This window comes from Rhinopithecus roxellana, chromosome 10 (assembly GCF_007565055.1).
Source record: "Rhinopithecus roxellana isolate Shanxi Qingling chromosome 10, ASM756505v1, whole genome shotgun sequence".
NCBI classification, from domain to species: Eukaryota; Metazoa; Chordata; class Mammalia; order Primates; family Cercopithecidae; genus Rhinopithecus; species Rhinopithecus roxellana.
In genome coordinates, this window is record NC_044558.1 from 25,805,612 (window position 1) to 25,830,642 (window position 25,031).

Consider the following 25,031-nt stretch of genomic DNA (forward strand, 5'->3'; position numbering starts at 1 on the left):
TCGGTCTCAGGCATATCTTTATTAGCAGCATAAGAATGGATTAATACAATTATCTAGAACTTCCTGTCTTGTTGGAAGGCACTTACCTTGCTAACTTAAATATGAGATAACATTTCATCTTGCCTCATTCACACAGACACATTTCATGGTCATTGCATGGTTTCTGCTTGGTGCTTGCAGGTCCAGATTTCTTATTTAAACAGTCAGATCTCATCCAAATTGGCAATAAATCCATGTCACCTCAGCACTCAAAGTGTAGAACAACAGCAAGTATAAAAAGAAATAGAATTTATTTTCATCTTCATCACAATAGTGCCTTAAACTTCAGTCACTTACCATAATTTTTAATTCTCTATTTGATTCTGGGCATTGTAATATGTGGCTTTCTAGCTAAATGTCCCCCTGCCCCAACATGGAATATATTGCTTGGCACATATTAGGGTATTCCCTGAATGTTTAGTGAATGTCCTCTAATAAATAGCCATAAAAGCTCCAATTCAGATCTAGAATATCACAGAAGTATTTATGCATGTCAGGAATCAGCTTCTGAGTAAAATCTAAATTCCTTTGCTTACCATACTAGGCACTTCATTAATTGTCCCCAGCTGTCCTATTTTACCTCATCAGCCCCCCACAACTCTCACACCCAGCTCCCAAGTCCCAGCCCCACCAAACTCGATCATTCCCAGAACAGGTCATGCCCTTTCACAATTCCAAGACCTTGTACTTGCTATTGCCTCTTCCTGAAACATCCTTTCCTTTTAAGCATAGCCAACTCCTACTGCACCTTCAAAAGCGCCATTTAAATAACTCCTCTTCAGGGATGTCTCTCAGACTCCCTAAGGCAGCATCAATACCTCCCTTCTCTGGACTCTCTCAATACCCTTTCTAGCACACCTATGAAGAGGCCTGGCCTTAGTCATGCTAAGGTCTGAGCTTAAAGTCCCAGCTTTGCAACTTATAAACTGTGAGACCTTGGGTGAGTATATGCAACCTCTCTGAAATTGTCTTTTCATCTGCTAACCAGCACCAATATCAACCACCCCTGAAGGTTGCAATAGGAATGATCTGATTAGATCATTGTGAAGTGTATAGCAAACGCTCAAGAAATGGTAGACAGTGGATACTTTCTAATGCAGCTCGTGACCACATTGCAGTTCACCTGTGTATACTCCTGCCTCTTCTGTAAAACCCTAGATGACGCCAACAGGTTCTGCAAGTATTTCTTATCCCTGGCAACTAGCACACTTAGTAGGTGCTTAAGCGCATCATTGCAGAATGCTTGTGTGCAGTCACGAATGAATACATCTGAGCTGTTTGATTCCCTAGAGTGCCCAGGCGGAGCGGGGTCACCCTGCAATGGCAGGGGCAGTTGTGCTGAAGGCATGGAAGGAAACGGAACCTGCTCCTGCCAAGTAAGTTCGAAAATGTGTTCTTCCTTTCCTGGATTCTGCTCCCCATCTTCTTACCTGTTGATCCTCCTTAAATACACACACACACACACACACACACACACACACGTGCACACACACATATACAGCGAAGTTCGTAAGAGGTAGAAGTATTAATTTTTTTAAAGTGTGCCATTTGCAACAAAATGACCATTTAGAGCCTGGGGGCCTTTAGGAGAGTCAATTACTGCTCAGTCTTAAGCATATCCACTTGCATAAATGGGTTTCAGGCCGGGCGTGGTGGGTCATGCCTGGAATCCCAGCACTTTAGGAGGCCGAGGGGGGCGGATCACGAGGTCAGGAGATGGAGACCATCCTGGCCAGCATGGTGGAACTTCATCTCTACTTAAAACACAAAAATTAGCTGGGCATGATGGCCAGTGCCTGTAATCCCAGCTACTTGGGAGGCTGAGACAGGAGGATCAGTTGAACCCGCGAGGCGGAGGTTGCAGTGAGCTGAGATTGTGCCATTGCACTCCAGTCTGGGTAACAAGAGCAAGACTCTGCGCCCCCCTCCAAAAAAAAAGTTTGAAACAGTATCTTTGTAATAACATTTGAACATCTGTTGAAAAAGTAAAATAAGGCCATATATGTGAAAATACTTTATGACACTATACAGGACTATAGAAATTGCTGTCATTGTTAATATTAATAATCACTATTAGCAGACGACCCTTACGGTGCTATCCTCTGCATCCTTTGTGAACCGTTAGGTTTACCAGTTCAAGATTTTCTTTTACCAGTTTAAGACTTTCTTCGTGATCTCATGAACCTGACTTTTTGCAAGTTTCAAGCCCTAGGGGATTTAAATACAAGGAAATCCTTCTGAAAAAGATTGAGCTCAACTGTCTTCAGAAATGCAAAACTGAGGTCGGGCAGGTGGCTTACGCCTGTAATCCCAGTACTCTGGGAGGCTGAGGTGGGTGGATCACTTGAGGCTAGGAGTTCGACACCAGCCTAGCCAACATGGTGAAACCTGTCTCTACTGAAGATACAAAAATTATCCAGATGTGGTGGTGTGCACCTGTAATCCCAGCTACTCAGGAGGCTGAAGCAGGAGAACCTGGGAGGCGGAGGTTGCAGTGAAACGAGATCGTACCACTGCACTTCAGCCTGGGTGACAGAGCAAGACTCAGTCTCAAAAAAAAAAACCAAAACTGAAAGCATTTTCCTTTCACTCTTGGGCGAAGTCGGGATATGGCTGCTAGCACTTGCTATCTATTTATATCTTGGGACTGACAAAGCAGCTTTCTCCTGCGGAGCTTCAGACCCTTAGTACAAAATGACACAGGGATTAATGTATGCAATGATAACACAAATAAACAGAAAGAAGAAGCTCCGGGAAAGGCACAGAGGGAAAATATACTTGAGAAACAAATGCTGAGTTGGAAATCCAAGGCCTTCCTGGTACCATGGGTCCCCTTGAGTCTAATGTCAACCACCTGGGGTGTTTTGCAGGAAGTGTTTGGTGGAACAGCCTGTGAAACCTGTGCTGATGACAACTTATTTGGACCCAGCTGTTCAGCAGGTATGTCTGATTTCTGTGTAATCACCACATTTTTAAGGGTTGACAGTCCACGGGAAAGATTACTCCTTGAGGAGAAAACACTGAATAGTTATGTGTGATAAAAAAGAAACTTCAGCAGAATTAAATTTAAAGGAGTTTAATTGGGCAATGAACAATTCGTGAATCAGGCAGTCCCCAGAATCACACCAGATTCACAGAGACTCAGTGAAGCCGTGTGATGGAAGATTTATAGACAAAAAACAGGAAATGACGTGCAGAAATCGGAAGTGAGGTACAGAACTGCTGGATTGGTTACAGCTCGGCATTTGCCTTATTTGAACATAATTTGAACACTCAGCAGTATATGAATGATCGAAGTACAGCCGCTGGGATTGGCCAAGACTCAGCTATTGTTACAGGCGCATACTCCTAAGTTAGGTTTTCAGTCTTGTCGATCTATTAAGCTAGGTTGCAGTTCGTCCACAAGGACTCAAATGTAGAAGTACAGAGTCCTTATCAAGCCATGATTAGTTCACTTTAACATGTGTAACCAAGTCTACATAGGGAAAACAAAAAGTTGACAACAAAACTGTTAAATGCAGTCGTTGAAAACAGAGACAGTGTTTCCTGAGGTTCTCAGCCCTGGCATGTGCAGTCAGCTACTCCCCAGAAATGCTTCCAGCCATCTTTATGACTCCCTCTCCCCAGGCTCTAGGATTCCACTGCTAACTGTTCCTTGACTGCCCAACTTTTCTCTGGGCTCTTGCTGGATCCTGGTCTCAGCATAGATCCATAGACTTCCAATTATACTGTGGGCCCCACCTAATTCTAATGGTTCCCTTCCTTTTGGGAGTTCACAAATAATTCCCTAAGGTGGTCAGAGATTGTTGCTCCAAATTAAAGAAACAAACTTGAGACTGGCTTGTTCACTCTCTTATTTTTGGCTGCGTCCAGAAGTAGACTCGAGATAGAGATTCGAGTAACAAATAGTTTATTTGAATGGTGATCCCAGGAAACATGAGGATGTGAGGAAATAATGTGGGGAAAATAAACAGGACGTTATTAAGCCAAGTGCCACTGTGGACCACTGGAGCCTGATGCCCCAGGGAGCCCTGGGGGTCGGTGCAGAACACACAGCTCAGTCATCTCACCCAAGGGAAGAAGGAGTCATAGTGCAGTGGGCAGAATAATGGCTCCCTGAAATGTCCACATCCAAATCCCTAGCACCTGTGAATATGGTATCTTACATGGCAAACATAAGGTAACAAATAGAATTAAGATTGCTAATCAGCTGACCTTAAGATAAGAGATTATCCTGGGTTATCTGGGAAGGCCCAGTGTTAATCACAAGGGTCCTTAAGGATGGAGAAGGGAGACAGAAGAGGAGTGTCAGAGTTACGAGATGTGAGAAAGACTTGATCCGCCAATTTCTGGCTTTGAGGAAGGAAAAGCCATGAGCCAAGGAATGTGGATGGCCTCTTGAGGCTGGAAAAGACAAGGAAACATATTCTCCCCAGAGTCTCCAAAAAGGAGCACAACACTGCCAATACCTTGATTTTAGCATGGTGATTTTGGATTTCTTATCTTCAGAAATGTAAGACAATAACTTTGTGTTGTTTTAAGACACTAAGTGTGTGGCAATGTGTTACAGCAGCGACAGGGAATCAATACACATAGTCAAGTGGGGAGAGTTTTTCACTCCCTGCCACTTAGAGTGTCTAGGGAGCACCCAGGCAGAGTGCCCATCCTCAGGTTCACACAAAACCCTCAGGCTAAGAGCTGTGGATCCTGGAAGTTAGCTGGAAGGCTCACAATCGCAGTCATTAAGGTCTAAAGAATGTGGGTATGGTAGAAACAGTGTCTGCTAGATCCACATCTCCCAAAAAGATGTGGGTAGCTTTTTGCCAACACCACTTGGGCTCTGACTTTCATAGAAAAATTAAACTCAGTAGACACTGCTTCAATTCAAATATTTTTGGCAAGGAAACCTATGCACACACAACACATCCCACCCCCATAAGTTTGCAAACTCTGTAATAAATTTTATCCGCAATTGCAGAGGCATTGCCTTATTCTAATCCATAAGGTCCTCTTAGGCAGGTGCTGTGGTATCTTTATTTCCAGTACCTTCTACCTGCTGCCTGCCTGGTAGACATTCACTACACTGTTGTTGGATGAATAAATGAGTGACTGAGTATATGACTAGATGAATCAATGAATGAATTATCTAGTTTGCTCCAGTGATGTTCTCCTGACCCAGAAGCATGGTTTTAGAACCCAGGCTTTAGACTCAGACAAGGTTTCAGCTCCAGGACTGCTAATCATGGAGACTTTATGAAGCATGCTATCTAATATTGCCTCTTTTAGAGAGAATTTAATGGGATAATAAGTGCATAATAAATGTTATGATTATTATTCCCTAGCATCCCTTAATCATAGGTGTTTCTTCACCCACCATTCTATAGAGATTATTTCACAAGGCTGTTAGCAAAAGCAAATTTAAAACAGATATTGGGGCTGGGCTCAGTGGCTCACACCTGTAATCCCAGCACTTTGGGAGGCTAAGTCTGGATCCGTTGAGGTCAGGAGTTTGAGACCAGCCTGGCCAACACAGTGAAACCCCATCTCTACTAAAAATACAAAAATTAGCTATGTGTGGTGGCGCAGGCCTGTAGTCCCAACTACTTGCAAGGCTGAGGCAGGAGAATCACTTGAACCTGGGAGTCAGAAGTTGCAGTGAGCTGAGATCGCACCACTGCACTCCAGCCTGGGTGACAGAGCAAGACTCCATCTCAAATAAATAAATAAATAAACCCAAAAAACAATGGATATTGGTATCCCATGTGTTTTTAAAGTTAAACATTACATTAAAGGACAGCGACTAAAATGTAATCAGTCAACTGTATAGAAATAGCCTGTCTGCTCCCAAATTTACCCTTCCCTGCCATTTAAGAATTTAAATCACATATGCTAAATATATATTGAAATGGGAAGGAGTAAAGAAAGCATCCAGTGTTGCTTAGATCCCAAGAAAGCCTAGTAAATTGTCTGGAGATGACAAATGAGGAAGAAGACCCATGTTATCTCCAAGACACTGGCATTGGTTACCGTTCAGCAGAGACGCACAGGGAAATTCCCAACATTTCCAAATAAAGGAAGGATCCTCCCTTCACACTTGGTGTCATGGAGAAAGGGCAAGTGAAAGGCAGAAAGATGGTTTCAACACCTAAATTTTTAGATAAGAAAACTGGAAACTTAAACTGAGACCCAAGAGAAAAACTTCCAAGCTGTGGATTCCAATGGAACTTTCTGTGATGATAGAAATATTGTCTGTTTGCACTGTCCCATACAGTAGCCACTAGCCACATGTGACCATTGAGCACCTGAAATGGGGCTAGTGCAACTAAGGAGTTAAAATTCAAATTGCACTAAATATCACTTAATTCAAATTTAAATAGGCACATGTGGCTTGTGGCTACCAAATTAAATACCATAGCTCTAGGATGTAACAATTAAGAGAACAGGCTTTAAATTCAGTCTGACCGTAGTTTGAAACAGACCCTACTTGGTGTGTGACCAAGGGCAAGCTATTTAAATCCCCTAAGCCTTTCTCATCTATAAAACAGGAATAATAACATCAATTTCATGAGATTGACAACATAGTAAAGCTCCTAGTATTATGTCACAAGCACTCAATCAATGGAAGTAAGTATTAAGTGAGGACAAAAATAATCCAACAGCAAGCAAGTCACTGATGAATGAATGGATGGATGAATGACTCAGCAATGGCTGGTTGTTTCCCACTGACAAGGACTATGGAGACTGCAAACCTTTTCATCCAGGCATCCACTGGGTGCCAGTGTTGTATCATCCAACGAGACGTTGGTCCGGGGAGGTGGCCATTCTGCCTGGAAGTAGGACAGCTCTATTAGGTGCAGTTTATTTTTAACACTGTCTGTAATCTTCTGTGGGAGCACTCTCCTCCTAGACTGCTCGTCGGTTTAGAGATGATTTCGAGCTGCAGCAGCCAAAGGTTTTCATCTCTGCTGCCAGTACCCCAGCCTGCTCAGTGCCTCCTTTCCAGCTAGCCAGATTGCAGAGCCCGTTTTCTCTAACATGATCCCCAAATCAATCCCACAACCATGTACTGTTAAGAAGAGTCACTCGTATTTGCTAAGCACCTCCTGTGTGTCAGACCATGTGCAGAGGGGTTTCTTTGGATCCTCACTACAACTCTCCAAAGGAGGTGGGGGTTCTCCTTTTACGTATGAAGAAGCAGAGAGGGTTGCTGAAGGCCATGCAGCTATTATGGGGGCAGAGGCAGGATTTGACCCCATGTGTGTGACTCCAGAGCCTGGGCCCCCAAGCGCTGCCCCAGTCTGCCTCTGGTGAGTGTCCATCATACATTACACACCAGACAGGTGATGTAGATCCTAAGAGTGATGAGATTAGGTGCCCAGTCCCAAGGAGCTGAAAATGTGGGTAACGACTGTGATGATGCAGTGTGTACAGCCCAGACAAGATCCTTTGGGAGCAGAGAAGAGGGAGCAGCTTACTCTGCTGTGGGGCACGTCACAGGAGGCTGTGCATACCATCCCTCTGACCAGCATGGCCATGGCTTTCACCACTTTAAAGTTATACCATCCAAGTTTTATGTGTCTCTAGAGATTTACTGAGACTGGTTAACAAGTACCAAGCGTTCTTTCAATGATCATCTGGGAAACCCTCTGCCACTCACATCTCCTTCCCAAGGACATGTTCCTGGCAGCAGCTGGCAGCCTGCAATGCAGCGTCAGAGGCTTCCAAAAGCTGCCAGTGCCTGGCAGTTAATCCAGTATAGAGGCTGTAGTGGAAGATGGCATGAAGGGAGAGGCTCATGCCAGGGCCTTGGGCCAAGACCACACAGCCAGGAGGGCAATCTTAATGACAAGGACAACACTTGCAATTTGCATCTGAGTTGGGAGCAGGAACCCTCTGTGGCCCTCACCTTCCTCCAATGGCTGCATGACAGTACTTGGGACAGGAATTGTCACTGTATCTCCTAGAGCCTGGCTTCCCACTGCACTGCGAGCTCCTAGACTTTAGATATTATCAATTACTCACATGTTGTATACCTAGTGCCTGATAAAGCTGGGTAAATATTTTTGAATTGAATTGAATCTTCTCCACTGAGCCCATAGTACACTCCCTCCTCACCCCGCTATCTCCATAACCAACTTTACTGCTCTCCAGAACTTGTTTATTCCAAAAATCCACAGCCATAGGTAGATATCAAAGTGCTTGGCTAAAATAGAAACAATGTCAATTGAGTTTTGAAGGGAGGATGACACTGCAAATCCCATTTAATTCTTCAGTTATTTGAGGGACTACTTGAGCTAGCTATCTCCCTTTTATTCATGTGTGATACACAGGTAGTAATGATACCTACCTCAAAGGATGTGGTAAACATGAGATGACGCATGCAACGCACTTGGCAAAATGCCTGCTAGATAGTAAGCACTCAGTAAAGAGAAGTGTGGGGCCTCAGGTGAAAAATTTAAGGAGGCATCAAAACAACTCAAAAATCAAGATCAATAACTGCATTGATTTCCTAGGGCAGCTGCAACAAAGTACTACATACTGGGTGGCTTAAAACAACAGCAACTTATTGTTCCAGTTCTGGAAACTAGAAGTCAAATATCAAGGTGTTGGCAGGGCCATGCTCCTTTTGAAGCTTCTAGAAGAAGGTCCTTCCTTGCTTCTTTCAGCCTCTGGTAGCCCCAGCTGTTTTTGGTTGTGACAGTATCACTCCGATCTCGGCCTCCCTCTTCACATGCCTCTTCCCATCGTGTCTGTGGTGTCTCCCCTTCTCATAAGGACACCAGTCATATTGGATTATGGGCTCACCTTACTCCAGTACGACCTGATCTTAACTCATTTCATCTGCAATGACCCTACTTCCAAACAGGAGCATTCTGAAGTACTGGGGATGAGGACTCCACCATATTATTTTGGGAGACAAAACTCAACCCATGACAATAATACTTTTAAAATTATTGAATGAAACATCAAAATGCTAAATAACAGCAGGATGCAGCTCTGCACTTGCACGACGCTGTTTCACTCTCCTCACCCTAATCCTGGCCCTGCTGGGCAATGTCGTTATCTAAAATTTAGTTGCGTAGTTGTTGGTATTGTTACAGGGCACCGTAAAACATATGGGGAAATACAGGGGTGGGGAGGTCATTCCAAGCAGTCCCAATCTAATAGGGGAGAAAAATATACAGATTGAGAAATAAAACAGCAGCCCTGACAGCTGTCTCCTGGCTGCTGGCCTAGTTGCTACCAGAGAGGCTGTGGTGTTCCACTGCTAAGCATAAAGAATTTCGCAGAATATCACCATCAGACAAAAGACTCACTATATCCATGGAGGAAAAGACAAAAATTAGGCCAGGGAATAATCATGTCTGAACAGAGACTCAACAACAATGGATGACCATGAGAACTATCCAGTCTCTCCTGCCTGACATAAGAGCCTACTGCGACTTCTCCCAGAATGGCTCACCCTTGCTGCTGACTTGATTTGACCATTGGTGCGCTCCTGGTGGTCTTCAGCTGTCAGGCATTAACAAATTTGTAGTTGTCGTAGGATGCAATAGTGGACACGGCACAAAGAAAGTGCTGCTGGAGCCAGAGGAGCACAGATTGTTTGGAGACCACTGAGATGGCAACACAGAAGTGGGGGCTTTGGCCGGCCTTGAAGGATGACAAGGATTCCAGTTAGCACACGAAAGGGAGCACAGCAGAGGAAAAGCCTGGAGGTGTGAACATGCAAGATGCATTTCCTGCTGCTTCCACCTGGCATGGTCTTCCCTGGGCCAACCCCACTTTCTCTTTTCCTGGCCAGCTCCCATTGGTTGGTCGTTTCATAGCATTTATGCCAGTGCATTGGGATTGGCTGTTTTCTTCTGCCATTAGATTGTAATTTCTTTGATGGCAGAGACTTTGTCCTGTTTATTTTTGGGCATTAATCTCTAGCGTGGTACTCTGAACATAATATGTATTCCATAAGTGTTTTAAAGGAAGGATGATGAATAGTGAATGAATCATCCCACATGCTAAGAATTGAAGATGTATAAAATAAAGTGGTGAAAGATGAAAATGAAAACTTACCAAGGTTAGAGTCAGGTTGGAACGGCCATTGTTTACCAAACTGAGAAATCTAACTTTTATTTGGTTGGTAATTGAGAGTCATTGAGATATTTTTTGGGAAGGTCACCCTGATGCCATTGCTAATCAAATGAAAAGAATGAAATGGAGAGGCAAGAAACTAGAAATAGCGAGACCAGGTATCATGCTACTGCAATAGTCCAGGCAAAATATGATAAAGGTCTGAACAAAAATGGCACCAGTGGAGATGAAGAGCAGAAGATCAAGGTGGGAGATAGAGACAGAGAAAACAAAGGACTTGATGACTTATTAGATGTTTGGAATACTTTAAACTTCATTGATCCTTGCTTTGCTGGTATTTCTGGTTAAGTTTTTAAGCAGGTGCATCTTCTTACTTATGTTTCATTTAAGCTAATATTAAGTTGGCTTACATGCACTGAAGACACGTGTAGTAGGCAGAAAAATGAGCCCCCAAAATGTCCTAATCCCTGGAACCTATGAATATGTTAGGTTGTATGGCAAAGGAGAATTAAGATTGCAGGTAGAATTAAGGTTGCTAATTGACTGATTTAAGATAGGGAGAGTAGCCTGGATTATCCAGGTGAGTCCAATGTAATCACAAGCGTTGTTGTAAGTGGATGAGAAAGACAGAAGAGAGAACCATAGAAATGGTAGCATGAGAAGTATTTGACCTGCCATTGTTAGCTCTGAAGATGGAGAAAGGGTTTCCTGAGCCCAGGAAGAAAGATGTGCTCTAGAAGCTAGAAAAGACAAAAGATTCTCCACTAAAGTCTCCAGAGCAATAGCAGCCCAACTGAAACATTGATTTTAGCTCAATGAGTACATTTTGGACTTCTGACCTCCAGAATTATAAGATAAATTTGTGTTGTTTTAAGTCACTAAGTTTGTGGAACTTGTTATGGCAGCGATAGAAAACTAATACAGCATGCTCCAGAGAGGGCTGGCCATAGGATGCTGATGGCCTAGCCTGATAGTAAATCTTGCTACAAACCAACCGCAAACTAAAGAGTTGACCATTCACATCCATTTCAAATGCCCTTCATTTATCATCCCTGAAATGATCTGTCACTGGGCTAAAACATCAAGCTAGAAAATATGGCATGGTTATTCTAGACCCTTTTGAGTATTTTCCTTTTTTTATCCTTGCATTGCCCCATCAATAGGTAGGACTTATTTGTATAGATATCTGCTACCAACAGTGATTGAGTTAGTAGTAGCTTTTCTCTTTTAAACATAACAGGTGTATATAAGACACTAGATTAATTCTCTTGTTGAGATATCCAAAGATGAAGTAAATAGTTTGAGAGTAGGGGAAAGAACTCCAATGCACATCATATGCCCCATGCTTTATATACATTATGTTACTTGACTCTATAGAAATCCCAGGAAGTAGACATTATTATCCATATGTTAAAAACAAATCCTGGTGCTGATAAAAGGGAGAGGAACCAAAGTTCAAACAAGGGTCTCTAGGACTTCAAATCCATAGTCTTCTTCACCTTACTATGCAGAGTCTCAGCAAAGATGATCTGAAAATACTAGCCTTCCAGAATGTTTAGCAACAGTCTATGTCAGGTGATAAAAATCTCCCACTTTCTGTCTCCAGTGTGCAACTGTGTGCATGGGGTGTGCAACAGTGGACTAGATGGCGATGGAACCTGTGAGTGCTACTCTGCGTACACTGGTCCCAAGTGTGACAAGCGTAAGTACTGCTAGTTTCCTTAATGCCACACCAGATCAAATAGGCACAAATGTATGCATTTCAATTTTGTATCTGTTACTGGTTCTCTGCAAGGGCAAGGTACCACCAAAAGTTTTCTGGAAAGAAACCAGAAATTAAAAAGAGAATGTAGAAGAGAAAAGAAAAGAAGAGGAGGGAAAGAGAGGAGGAGGAAGAGAGAGAACAGAAGCAGTGTGGTGTCAAGGCTATAGCTGTGTTTTAGGAAGGTTGAGCTGGAGGCCACATGAAGGGTAGAATGGAAAGAGGGACCCTGGGGCTGGGAAGCCAACACAAGCCATTGCAACAAGTTAGTCACCTAGTAAAGGAGACACAGCATCTTCTCGATTATGAGCCTCAAAGGTGGAACACATTAACAGCCCTAAGGAAGAGGAAAGGGTGCTTAACCAAGGCTAAGTGATTCACCAAAGGCCACACAAGTAGTAAATAGGAGAGCTAGGACTCAAGTTATTTGAATCCATGGGAAATTCTGAAAGCAATCTATTATACTGGGTCCAATCAAGAGCTAGAAACTGAGGGGTGATTTAAACAAGGGAAGTTTAATAGGGATAATTAGTAAGCTGTGATAGGAGAGCAGCTGTAAAAAATGCAAACAGAACTCTAGAGAGGATGGAGCGTAACAAAGGAGGGACAAATTTGGAAGAGGGTGGCTGTCCCCAAGGCTGGATTTAAACCTTGTTGGAGAGGATGTGGTGGGTGGCCGAGAAGTTTGCTGTTTTATCCAGGCCAGCACTGGACCACAGTCACCTAGCAGGCATGGGGCAACCCTCCAGGGCCTTGGGGAGCTGAGGCTGGTGGGTGAGGCACAAGAAATCGGGGACCTCTCAGGCAAAAAACCTGGAATACATAATGCCTATGTCAAGAGGACTGTGGGAAGGTGGTCGCTAGGTCCAGGCCAAGGAAGCAAGGTCAGTCACCGAGGATCTCTGGGTGCACCGCTGGGGCAGATCATTCCTGAGCAGACCCCGCAGCAGCAAAGGAACAGGCAGCAGCCGCACCACATGGCTCCCTGGAGGCAGAAAGAGGAGCCCCTGCCTCCCGCCAGCGCCCTCTACTGGCAAAGCTTAACATCGCTCTGTGAAGGAGAAACACATGGTGGCAGAGCCGGCTCTGAAGGGTAAATTGGGAGCTGAGATGTTAAGAAATCGGCCATTCCGCCTGTGCCACTAGCCTCATTTAACTTTTCCTCGGGACTTTAGTCTCCTGTAAAATGAAAGGGTTGGGTGAGATTGAAAGTCAGCAAATGCAAACTCATTTTATTGGAAGCAGTTGAAATGCCGTGAGCGGTGGTAGTAACAGAATGAATAAACTCAGCCTCTGCCTTCTTCCTGTAGCTGGGACAGCCATGCAAGCTTCCAGTCCAAATGCAAAGGCAAATGGGTGGGACGGGCCTTCTGTGATCCTCAGTCAGCCCCCTTCCTTGGTCACTCCTGCCATTGTCCAATGGACTCCTGGGCACAGGCCTTCTCAGTAAGGCAGGAGACCCACTACAGAAGCCGGCCTAATGGAAAACCTTAATAGATATGCTTCCAAGTAAAAAAATAATAATAATTCTGTCAAGCCAAATGACAAGAGACTAGGACGAAAATATTTAAAATCCACATGGCAGATACATTTTTATAATAAAAATTGGATTCATGTAAAGTCTAAAGTATAAATTTCAGACTAAGAAATGAAAACAGGCTGGGCATGGTGGCTCATGCCTGTAATCCCAGCACTTTGGGAGGCCGAGGCAGGTGGATCATCTGAGGTCAGGAGTTCAAGACCAGCCTGGCCAACATGGAGAAACCCTGTCTCTACAAAAATACAAAAATCATCCAGGCATGATGGCGGGTGCCTGTCATCCCAGCTACTCAGGAGGCTGACCCAGGAGAGTCACTTGAACCTGGGAGGCGGAGGTTGCAGTGAGCCGAGATCACGCCATTGCACTCCAGCCTGAGTGACAGACCGAGACTCTGTCTCAAAAAGAAATGAAAACCAGCAATAAACATGAAAAAGGTGCTAAGTCCACTAATCGTCACACCCATACATATTAAAATGCAGTCATATTTGGAGTCCTGGGGGTTTATTTTCGTTTTTTTTTTTTTTTTTAATTTTTGCCCACTATGTTACAAAGATTGAAAAGACAGATAATATCCATCTGTGGGTATGAAAAAAATGACAGTGAATTCCTACAACCTATGGGGGAAATTTACTTACTAAATTTGAAGACATGCTTATAGTATGCTTCTGTGGCCCCACTTCTAGGGATTTACCCCAGGAGAGGAAAGGAATTAGGCAAAGGTAAGCATATATGATCAAAGAAATTTATGGAAATGCTATTTGTAGGAAGATAACAAGCTGAAAGCAACTTGAATTCCCACCAGTAGGAAATTGGTTGAATAAGTTGTGGTACATCCTATACTAGTTAGGATAATGCTAGTTGCTATAAAAAATAAACACAAAACTTCAATGGCTTAACACTATGGTTTTAAAATTGTGTGCCAGGGTGTCCCAAGGTACTACAATCAAATTCACTGGCTACTATTGGATATTTTAAATTTCTGAGGGAAACACAGAGATACATCTGTCAGATACCACATGAACGGCTAGCTTGAGTTAGTTCACAATTTCAACATGAGGTCGCACTAAGTCCTTGCAGTGACATCATATCTTTGCAAAGGTACATTTTCAGTGATTACTATGATAAAAGGCAAGTACCACGTAAAAATCAATGTGACTGAAATGAGGGTGCCAGTCTCCAATCTGTATCAAATTTTAAAGTTTGAGAAGTTGTGCAGTGTCCAACACACTCACATGTCTTATACGTAGGTCAATGTGGTTACTTAAAAATAGACATTTTTCTATTAAGCATGTCACTTTTTCAAATGGCTGCTAAGTGATTCTAACAGCTAAATAAATGAACCTTTTCGGTGTTTCTTTTGATGTCAGGGTACCATGAAAAAATTATTGGGAACGTCTGGCTCAACACTAAAAAAGTGTAGTTCTCACTCATGTAACAGTCCAATGTGGGTGTTCCTGGCTGGTGCCAGCTCCCTACTACATGGTGATTAGGGATCCAGATCTTTCCATCTTGTGACTCTGTCATTCTCTAGTACCTCAGAGTACTCTGCTTCCAGCCATCACGGATGGGAAAGAGAAGATGGAGAGGCACTTGCTTATGAAAGTCCAGGAAAAATATATAAAACCTCTACTCAATATTCCATCAGCATGAACTAGTCACGTGACCTTTCCTGGATGTAAAGTGGGGTGGAAAATGTAATCCTGAAGGAGCAGCCACTTTCTGCCAAAACTTCTGGTTTATGAAAGAGGTGGGGGAATAGTCTCTGTGAACTATTTTACTCAACTAGCCACTGTTGGGAGACAATTCTCCATGCATCTCTCACATGTGTGCACATCTTGAGAGCAATATACTGACTGCTCTTTGTTCCAAATCATCTGTCCAAGGATGTTTGTATACTGAACAGACTTGGAAGACATAGTATCTCCCTCAGGAGCAAAGGGCAGGCATGCTTACTGCCAGTGCCTCTCAGCTCCAAAGTCACCCTTTTTGCCCACTCTGTGATAATGGAGCTGGGCTGTATAAATGATTCTCCTTTGCTAGCTAGCAAAATGTGAAGCCTTATCAATGAAGAGTGTAGAGAAGCCTTATCAAAGAAGGACTGTAGAGGAAGAGGTGGGGACTCTCTCCCTGTTTCTGGTTTGACTCACTCACCAGGCTCCCAAAAAACAACTTTTCTCTGTTTCTTAGCCCCACAGTTTCTCCAGTGCCGGATTCCTGCAGAGCTCAGCTCCCTCCAGCATTTGGCCACTGCACACTGTCCAGTGCTTGACTTAGAAAGTAGCAGCACAGCCAGGAGCCCCAGACTGCACAGGCCCATGCCTCAGCCCAGGGGAAAGCTGTTCTGTACTCCTCTCCTCAGTCCCATGCATAGCAAGGCCCCTGAAGAGCTGGCCATCTGGGGAGCTGGACACACCCCCTGAATCCCACACAGCTGGTCTGGAGCTGCCCAGGCCTGAACCACACACAGAGGTGCACTGCATGACAGAGAGGTGGCTTCTTAGCTGCTGCTGCCAGCAGCTCCCACTGGCTAGCAGATTCCTTTGGCACCTAGTGAGTTCCAAGGCTTGTGACCTCCCTACACATGACCTGCCAGCCACCCCAGAGAGCAGATTTCCAGCAAATATGGTCAAGGCATCTCTGCAACTTTGCTATCTTGTGACTAATGCCATGCTTTTTCCGGTGATATTCAGATCGCAGCCTGGAGGGAAAAAGGTTGTATGTTGGGTACTTGTCTCAGCCCTAGTACAGTGGCTGCTCTTTACAGACCTGCTATTTCTTTATTCTTTAGAATTCTTTTATTTTAAACTCTCACTGGCTGATTTTTCATGATTTTAATTGTTCATAATCATTTATATTACAACTTTCCCTGTTCAAATAATTATGTGGTTTCTGTCTCCTGTTTGTCCCTAAATAATACATTGCCCATTATAAAAATAAAAAAAAAAAAATTAGGTACCCTAAGATCAGGGCTCACCTCCTATAATGAAACCCACTGCATGTGCATATCTCAGTCTAGTCCTCTTTGAATTGCCCCATGGGAATTGAAGTTTGGAAAAACTGGTGCCAAAATGCTGATACCCTGGCTGCTGCCCCTGCTGTTAAGTATTAAGCTGTACTTCCACTCTGACCCGGAAGTTTTGTATCTTCTACCACCATCCATGAAACTTTATCAGCCCAACTTGTTCACTTTGCAAGTTGGCTGATATGTCAGACCCTTCATAGTTTTTGACAGCCATCTACATCACGCCTGTCTTTTGAAATACTATGCAGTTACTAGAGATCAAGGCAGATCCTTAAAGACTTTCATAATATATTGTTAAATTAAAAATTACATTGCTAAATATTTTAACAGGATTCTATTTTGTTACAAAATCATACAGATAAATGTTATAAATAAATATATTTTATTGATTGATGATATTGGCAACTTTGGGAGACTAAGAAGAAGACAATTCTAATTTTATGTGCTCTTTTTTTTTAATTATTACAATGAGTTTGTATTGCTTTTTAATAAAAGGGAATACTGCAGTTTGGGGTCTTACGAACTGGTTATTCTACTAACGCAAGTACTTCAACAATTTTCCTATGCAGCCATCCCTGAATGTGCAGCCTTGCTCTGCCCAGAAAATTCCAGATGTTCACCTTCCACTGAAGATGAAAACAAACTGGAATGCAAATGCCTTCCCAATTACCAGGGCGATGGCAAATACTGCGAGCGTGAGTAGAATTTAGATTCCGCTAGTTTATTCATTGAGATGTTTAGGTTATTTAAAAGAAAAAAAAAAAAAAAAACCCTCACAACCTCCTTAACACAATGGCCATTTCTACTTCTCTCTGTGTAGCTGAGTGAAATGTATATTAAAAGTGCCAAGCAAAATGCTTCATAAATGGGAACTTCTCCTTCTCTTATGAAATCATATATATAGATTTTTACATGTTTTTATATCACCTTAATCAATGTTAGAACAACATTTAATGCTTCTTATTTTATCTTTTTGATTTTATTCACTTTATTAAAAGCTGTATTATATATCAGTTAAAAACATGGACTCTCAAGCCAGACTGTCTGGGTTCAGTCCCAGATCTGCCTTCTACTGACTACATGACCTTTAACCTGCCTGTGTCTCCATTTTTCTATCTGTGAAATGGAGATAATAATGGTACCTACCTTCAGGGATTATTGTAAAGATTAAATAAGTTAATACATAGCAACTTCTTAGAGCAGGGCTTAGTACACATTATAAATTCTGTAAGTGTTAGTGTTTTCTTTCATGCTATTTTATATTCAACTACATACACCAAATGACCAACTAATATATCAACACAATATTTTTACAATTTCTGATGACCATACATAAATCTGTCTGGTTCATGGGGGAAATGAAAGGAAATATTTGTGTTTGAAAACTGTGAGTTGCCTTTGCAGCTTTGATGAGCTGTGATCCACTGTTGTTCACACTTCAGTTTTCTTCTCCATCCCTGTTCACTAACTGCCTCTCATTTTGCTGTTGCCCCTCAAGCCATCAATCCGTGTTTACAAAAAATCTGCCACCCTCATGCTCATTGTACGTACCTGGGACCAAATCGGCACAGTTGTACATGCCAAGAAGGCTACCATGGGGATGGCCAAGTGTGCTTGCCTGTGGACCCCTGCCAAACTAACTTTGGAAACTGCCCTACAAAGTCTACAGTGTGCAAATATGATGGGCCTGGACAGGTGAGCAAATGATGCAGGGAACTGAAACCTCTAGAAGTTTGACAAGCCACTATGTGTCATAGGTATCATTTGTCTTCTATGCCATCCCAATTCTCCCTTTCAGTGTTCCACTTGGTCTTCCCCTCCCAGACACTCCTCCATGTGCTCAGGGCCTGAAATCAGTGCCGGCTCACCCAGTCTATCCTTTAAACTCACACTTTCTCAGCTCCCCATCCAAACTTAATTGTCTTACATTCTCTCTAGTGACAGTCCTATATGGTGTTTGGCAAAATATATACATAATTCAAAATTAGATTAACAAATTAACTGTTGAACATATGATTGACTTTTACCAGCAATCCTCCATGCTGCAATGGCTTTCTAATTTAAAAAGTGCTCTTAGAACCAAAAATACCCTGTCCCAAAGGAATGAAACAGATAAAACATCAGGCAGCACTGATAGATTATAGGGAGCAGTGAGAATATTCTGGGGAGAGACACTGTCCCTCTAAATGACATCGGGACCTTGACTGATAAAAAAAATCTGGTCAAGAGACCCTCACTGAAAAATCCAGTGGAAAGAGCCTTGGCCCTAATAGCACATTCATCCATTGCGTGTTTATTTATTGGATGCCTTATGTGTCCATAACTGCACATCAAGCCTTCAGTGAAGGAAATGTGTCCATACAGAAGGATGTTGCTGCACAGGTAGGAGGAAGAGTTCAGTGCCCGACCCAAACAGCCATGCAGTCTAATCACCCGGATGCTAGCTGATGGGAATGTTCCTAGAATTCCCTGAAGAGTATCCACCCAACCTTGCCTCCAAAGAGAAAAGATATGTTATGCAACATTTTTCTGCTATCGATTTCTGGGGCAGGATGGCAGAGAAATTCAAGGGGCTAAATTCCCATCTGTAAAATTAGGGTCTTTAAGAGAAAATTAATGTTATGCCACGAATGTCAAGACCTTGTGTGTGAGATAAAACATACGTTTTATCTCTGAAAATGGGTTCCAAGACACATTTTCAAATCTTAGAAATTCTCCATTGTTCACACAGAAGCAGCATATGCATGATTCCAAAGCAGGGATTCTCTACCTCGACATTTTTCACATTTTGGGCTGGATAATTCTTTGTGGGAGGGGGCTTTCTTGTGCATTGTGAGATGTTTAACAGCATTCTTGACCTCTAGTAGCACCTTCTTCTCCCATCGTGGCACTCAAAAATGTTTCCAGGCTGGGCATGGTGGCTCATTCCTGTAATCCCAACACTCTAGGAGGAGGCGGATGGATTGCTTCAGTGCAGGAGTTCAAGACCAGCCTGGGCAACAGAACAAAGTCCCATCTCTACTAAAAATACAAAAAAATTAGCTGGGCATGATGATCTACACCTGTAATCCCAGCTGCCCGGGAGACTGAGATGGGAGAATCATTTGAGCCTGGGAAGTAAAGGCTGCAATGAGCCAAGATTTCACCACTACAGTCTAGCCTGGGCAACCAGAGTGAGACCATGTCTCAAAAAGAAAAAAAAATTGTTTCCAGATATTGTCCAGTGTGTCCTAGATTGAGACTCCTGGTTGAAAATCATTATTCTAAAGTAATAATGCCTCCCATTTGCACATCAATTTCTGCTTACCTATAAACAATCTAAAACCAGGAATTATGGAGCTAGGGAGGTCAAGAGTTAGGAAACAAGAAAATTGAAGCTAAACTTTATAAGCAAGGAGTATAAGCTTTCCAGCGGGTGACATGTGTAAACATGATTTCTACTTTTAGAAACTTTGACAATTTTTTAGTTTAAGTTCACACTTCAGACATACTCTGAGTGAGTTTTTATGGAAGAATAAAAATACAAATTAAAGAAGAATGCCAGCTGAAGTAACTAACTGGGATCCTATTTGTTTTTCTCTCCCTGTCTACTGAAGTCTCACTGCGAGTGCAAGGAGCATTACCACAATTTCGTACCTGGAATGGGGTGCAGTATGACTAATCTATGTAAAACAAATAACCTGTGTCATAGGAATGCAAATTGCACCACCGTCGCACCAGGCCGAACTAGGTAAGTCTTTTCAATTCCTCCACCAACCTTTCCAAGTGAAAATGGTGTCCAGTCATTGCTGTAAGTTTCTTGAAGAGGAAGAAATGTGTCTTATTCAGCCTTGTATCCACCCCCACCCCACATAGTAGGAGGAAGGATCGTAGTAGGTACTCAACAAATCTTTAATTAATTAAACACTCAATAATTATTTCCTTTTTAATGACCATTAGAATACTCTGGAATATTGATGTGGCCTGATAACTTGATATGAAGTGGTCAGAATGTGGGAGAAGGAAGCCACTGTGACTGGGGAAACAAATGGTTGTTGAGATTACAGGGGTATGACCTCTAATGTACATGCCTGTTTCCTCACTCATGAAATATTGCTTGTTAGTGGTGCAAAACAAGACTAGGGAAAGTGAATAAGCACTAGTGGTGCTTCCTGGACTCTAGGTTTCAAAAGAAGGGGTTTACTGTGAATACAAACATTTCTGTGAAAGTTTCTGAGGCAAAGGCAGCTCACATGATAGAAAGAAGATGGTGTTTGGACTAAAGACCTAGGTTTAAGTCTCAGCACTGATACCTACCAGATGCATGACCTGGGAAAGTGGCACCATCTCTCTGGCCTCAGTTGCTCCATGTATAAAATGAGCACAATGATTTATACTCCATAAGGTTGTTGTGATGATTACATGAGAGAATGTTTCTGGAAACTATGACACCAGTGTAATGTATTTTCATTAGTGACTGAACCGAAGCTAGAACCCAAGTCTTTGACTTGCAGACTGAGGTTTCTATCTCTGCTCCATTTTCAGTTCTTGCTATCGTCAACATCTGCAAAAGACTCATAGTGCCATTGTGAGCTGAAAACCACAATCAACACCAAACCATAGCATGATAAAACAATTTCTGTGATTCCAGAGCCCCCTTCATCTTTTGGGAAGTTCACGCCTTTTATAACTGGGTGGTCAGTGTGTAGATTTGCCCCGACAGGTTGTATTATCATCATGTCCTATCTGGACAAATAAATAGATCTGTACTTATTGTACATGGAGTGGAAAGAGCTGGGGTATCAGAACACTTAGGTTCAAATCCCAAGTCTGCCCTCTCTGAACTGATGCTCAACCCTTCAACCATAAAAGGGAGAGAACTGTACCTCCCACCAGGGCTGTGCCGAAAGTTAAACAGGATTACCTTCATCAATCTCTGAGCAGAACCTGACACCTAGAAATCCCTCGATACATGTGAATGCACAAATACACCACAGCCATACATATAGGCACAGAGGCCCCCAACACACATATGCATCCAGGCATACCCTCCCCTCAAATATATATTCTGGCAATACTGAGAACCAAACAAGCTGGTGTATGCATGTTTTACCACCCTCTGAGAAAGTCTAAATAGAATACCTTAAGCAATCTCTTTCCTTTGTGTTTGAGAAGATAAAATCTAAAAATGAAATGGGAATATCAGAATAATACAAGCTGCATCCAAATTTGTGTTTGGAATGTCAGATATACTAACATTGTGGTATTAGGGGTACACGTATCACCCACAAACCTTCCCACACCTCAAATTGACTGTCTTCAGTCGAAAAAAGGCTGAAGTAAAAAGACTAGCTAAGTTATATTGATAAAATATGAATCCATCAGTCCTCAGGTAATTTAGTTCATCTGGGATAAAAATTTATTTCATTTATGCTTTCTCAATATGGCAAGTAGATTATGCAGAATCTTCAAAATCATACTGCATTTGTCACAGAAGACCACCTGATCAAGAAGGGTGGGTTCAAACATGAACTCTACCACTCCCCCTGGGGTGACCTTAGACAAGACTAAACTTTTCTAAACCACAGTTCCCTCACCTGTCAAATAGGTCTAGAGACCAGGAATCTCTGCCGGTGGAGAGCTAATGAGTTCATGTGTATAATATGCTTTTAAACTCTAAGCTCTGTTTTGATTCTTACTGAGAACAAATAACTTTATGCTTTGCCTTTTTATTTTTACTTATTAATAGATATAGGAAGTAAGGGACAAGAGAAGAGATGAGCATTTCTCTCGTATTTAACTAAACTCAGCTGAAAAATAGCCAGGACACAACAGAGTGGGCCTATTGGAATAAGCACAGTTTACGTTCCAGTTGTGCAAAAGTTCAAATAACAGTGAAATATAGGGACTCTTAGAATGTTAGTGACATTGATAATATTCAGTGTTTATATAAGATCTGCACAAGTTGGGATATCTTCAGTGTAAACAGTCTTCCCAAGAGTCCTATCCAAGGCAACATGGTGCGGTGGCAAGAGATGTTGCAGATGGATCTAGGTTTAAATCCCAGCTCAGCCACTGCCGGATGTGTTTCCAGCAGTTTGACCCTTAGACCTGGGCAACAGAAGCCCCTCCCCTGGGCCCTACATGTTAGAGGCTCCAATTCTGGCCCTCTGCTGGCTGCACCAGGGCAAGGAATCTGAAGGTCCAAAGGGCCATGCTCCCCAAGAGCCTGGGCCCCCTACTAGACCACACTCGGGGTACTCAGAAGCCTGTAATTTCCTGCCCAAACAGCTCCAAACCAGCTTCCAGGGCCTGAGACTATTCCCAAGATATGGAGGGTATGGCCAAAAGTGGCTGTTCATAGCAGGTGCAGATAAGCCAGCATTATTTCCACCACACTTGTGAATATAACCTTGCCTCAGGTTCTGCTGAACTACTTATGATTTGTCTTAGTCTGTTTGGGTTGCTATAATAAAGTACCATAAACTGAGTGGCTTGTAAACAATGGAAATTTATTTCTCATAGTTCTGGAGACTGGGAAGTCCAAAATCAAGGCACCAACCATTTCAGGATCTAGTGAAGCCTAGTTCATAGGTGGTGACTTCTTACTGTGTCCTCCCAAGGTGGATAGGGGGAGGGAGCTCTCTGGGACCTCTTTTCTAAGGGCACTCATTCCAATCATGAGGCCTTTACTTTCTTGATTTAATTATTATACCTCCCAAAGGCCATACTTCCTAATACCATCACACTGTGGGTTAGGATTTCGACATAGGAATTTTGAGGTGGACACAAATATTCAGTCCATCGCACTGTTCTTCAAACATACCATGGTGCTCCCCACTCCTGGCCCTTGCATGTGCTCTTCCTTCCACTTATGATACCATCCTCACCCTCCACCCACCTCCTGTGAGTCAGTCTAACACCCTGCTCCTTCAATGGCTGGCCTAAGTATCTCCACCTCTAGGATGCCTCCCCCATCCTCCCGTCCTCTCTGATGCCCCTCCCTCTGGGCTCCCAGAGCATTCTGGAATGTATCTATGAGAGCATTTAGGGTCCAGAACTGTGATAAGGATGTAGCACAGTGGTGGTGAGCACAGGCGCTGCCAGTTACAGGCTGTGTGATCTTGAGTGAGATACTTAACTTCTCTGTGCTTCAGTTTCCTTATCTAAAATGGGGCTAATAACAGGACCTACCTCATAGGGTTGTTGCATTAGAAAAGATGCCACACTGAAGCCCTTATAAGAATATGTAGCATAAGAGCTCTTAATAAATGCTGGCTATTACTATTACTTGTCTCAATCCCCAACTAGAATGTAACGTCCATGTCTTACTCATCTTTGCTGCAAAAATGCCTGTCACCAATTAACACAGTGAAATGATGGGTACAAAAAATACAAACAGATAGAATGAATAAGCCCTAGTATTTGATAACACAACAGGGTGACTACAGTCAACAACAATTTATTGTACTTTTTAAAATAACTGAAACAGTATAATTGGGTTGTTTCTGGCACAAAGGATAAATGCTTGAAATGAGAGCTATCCCATTTGCCTCGATATGATTATTATGCATTGCATGTCTGTATCAAAATAGCTCATGTATCCCATAATTGTATATACCTACTACGTACCCACAAATGTTATACATAAAAATAAAATAAGAAATAAAAAAACAGTGAAATGAGTGAGAATTTGGAGGAATAAATGAAACAATGAAGAAATGAAATGAACTGGTGAAGAAATAAAGGAAGCAACTGTACTAAGACTTTGAGGACACCCTATATACTAAGTAAATCTCAACCAGCATTAAGTGTAATTAATTTCAACCCATAACTATAGAATGCAAATGGCTTCTGGGTGTTTTTAAAGCCTTACGACAGCAAGAGACATTTACTCCTAATAAAAATAAAACAATTTCCTAAAGAGGTGATGTTGTGAATGTTCCATGGCTCAACTGAGAACAGTTAAGACAGAAACTAGTCTTATTACATCTCAGACTTTGGACTGAGATTTGAAATAAAAATTAAAAATAGTGATGTCTCATGCATTCCATTAGCACTGAGGCCATTAAAATATGATTCTCCTGCAATCCTTAGGAAAGAAAGACCAAGTCACTTGACACAAAACAGACCACTGGTCACCTAACAACTTAAACTTTTAGAGAGAAACATACTCAGTGGTTTGTAAGGGTTACATATCTTGCTGTTAACAGTTGTCTTCAAATGAAGGAATGTAACTTACAGCACGATTAATTTTTAACAATAACTGTTGTATTACCTCACTTCCCAGAGTTACCAGTCTCCTCCTTTCCATCATTAAATTAGTATAGCACAGTGCTTGCACAGGAGGTTGGCATTTAAGTAGGAAACTGTTATTTGATTGTATTAAATTGTTTCATGATTAGATCTACTTTAGTAATGCCTTATAAAAATGTTTCTCAACCTCAGCTCGATTGATATTTTTGGCCAGACAATTCTTTGTTGTGAGGGGCTGGCCTGTGTAAGTAGATCTCCATCTCATTTGTAGCAACCAAAGGTGTCTCTAGACATTGCCAAATGGTTTCTGGGGGTGGGAGGAACAAAATTGCCCCTGGTTGAGA

The 25,031-nt window shown here is 42.5% G+C and overlaps 1 protein-coding gene across 2 annotated transcripts in view; it reads left to right on the forward strand.

The window, feature by feature from the left end:
* Positions 1–25,031, forward strand: part of STAB2 (stabilin 2) — a 174,751-nt gene that overhangs the window by 24,604 nt on the left and 125,116 nt on the right. For both annotated transcript variants that reach the window (XM_010357279.2, XM_030939845.1), the window contains exons 4-9: positions 1,330–1,415; positions 2,910–2,979; positions 11,735–11,830; positions 17,022–17,147; positions 17,951–18,147; positions 20,049–20,182. In XM_010357279.2, coding sequence (XP_010355581.2) covers positions 1,330–1,415; positions 2,910–2,979; positions 11,735–11,830; positions 17,022–17,147; positions 17,951–18,147; positions 20,049–20,182 — 709 coding nt within the window. The remainder of the gene's footprint in view (positions 1–1,329; positions 1,416–2,909; positions 2,980–11,734; positions 11,831–17,021; positions 17,148–17,950; positions 18,148–20,048; positions 20,183–25,031) is intronic.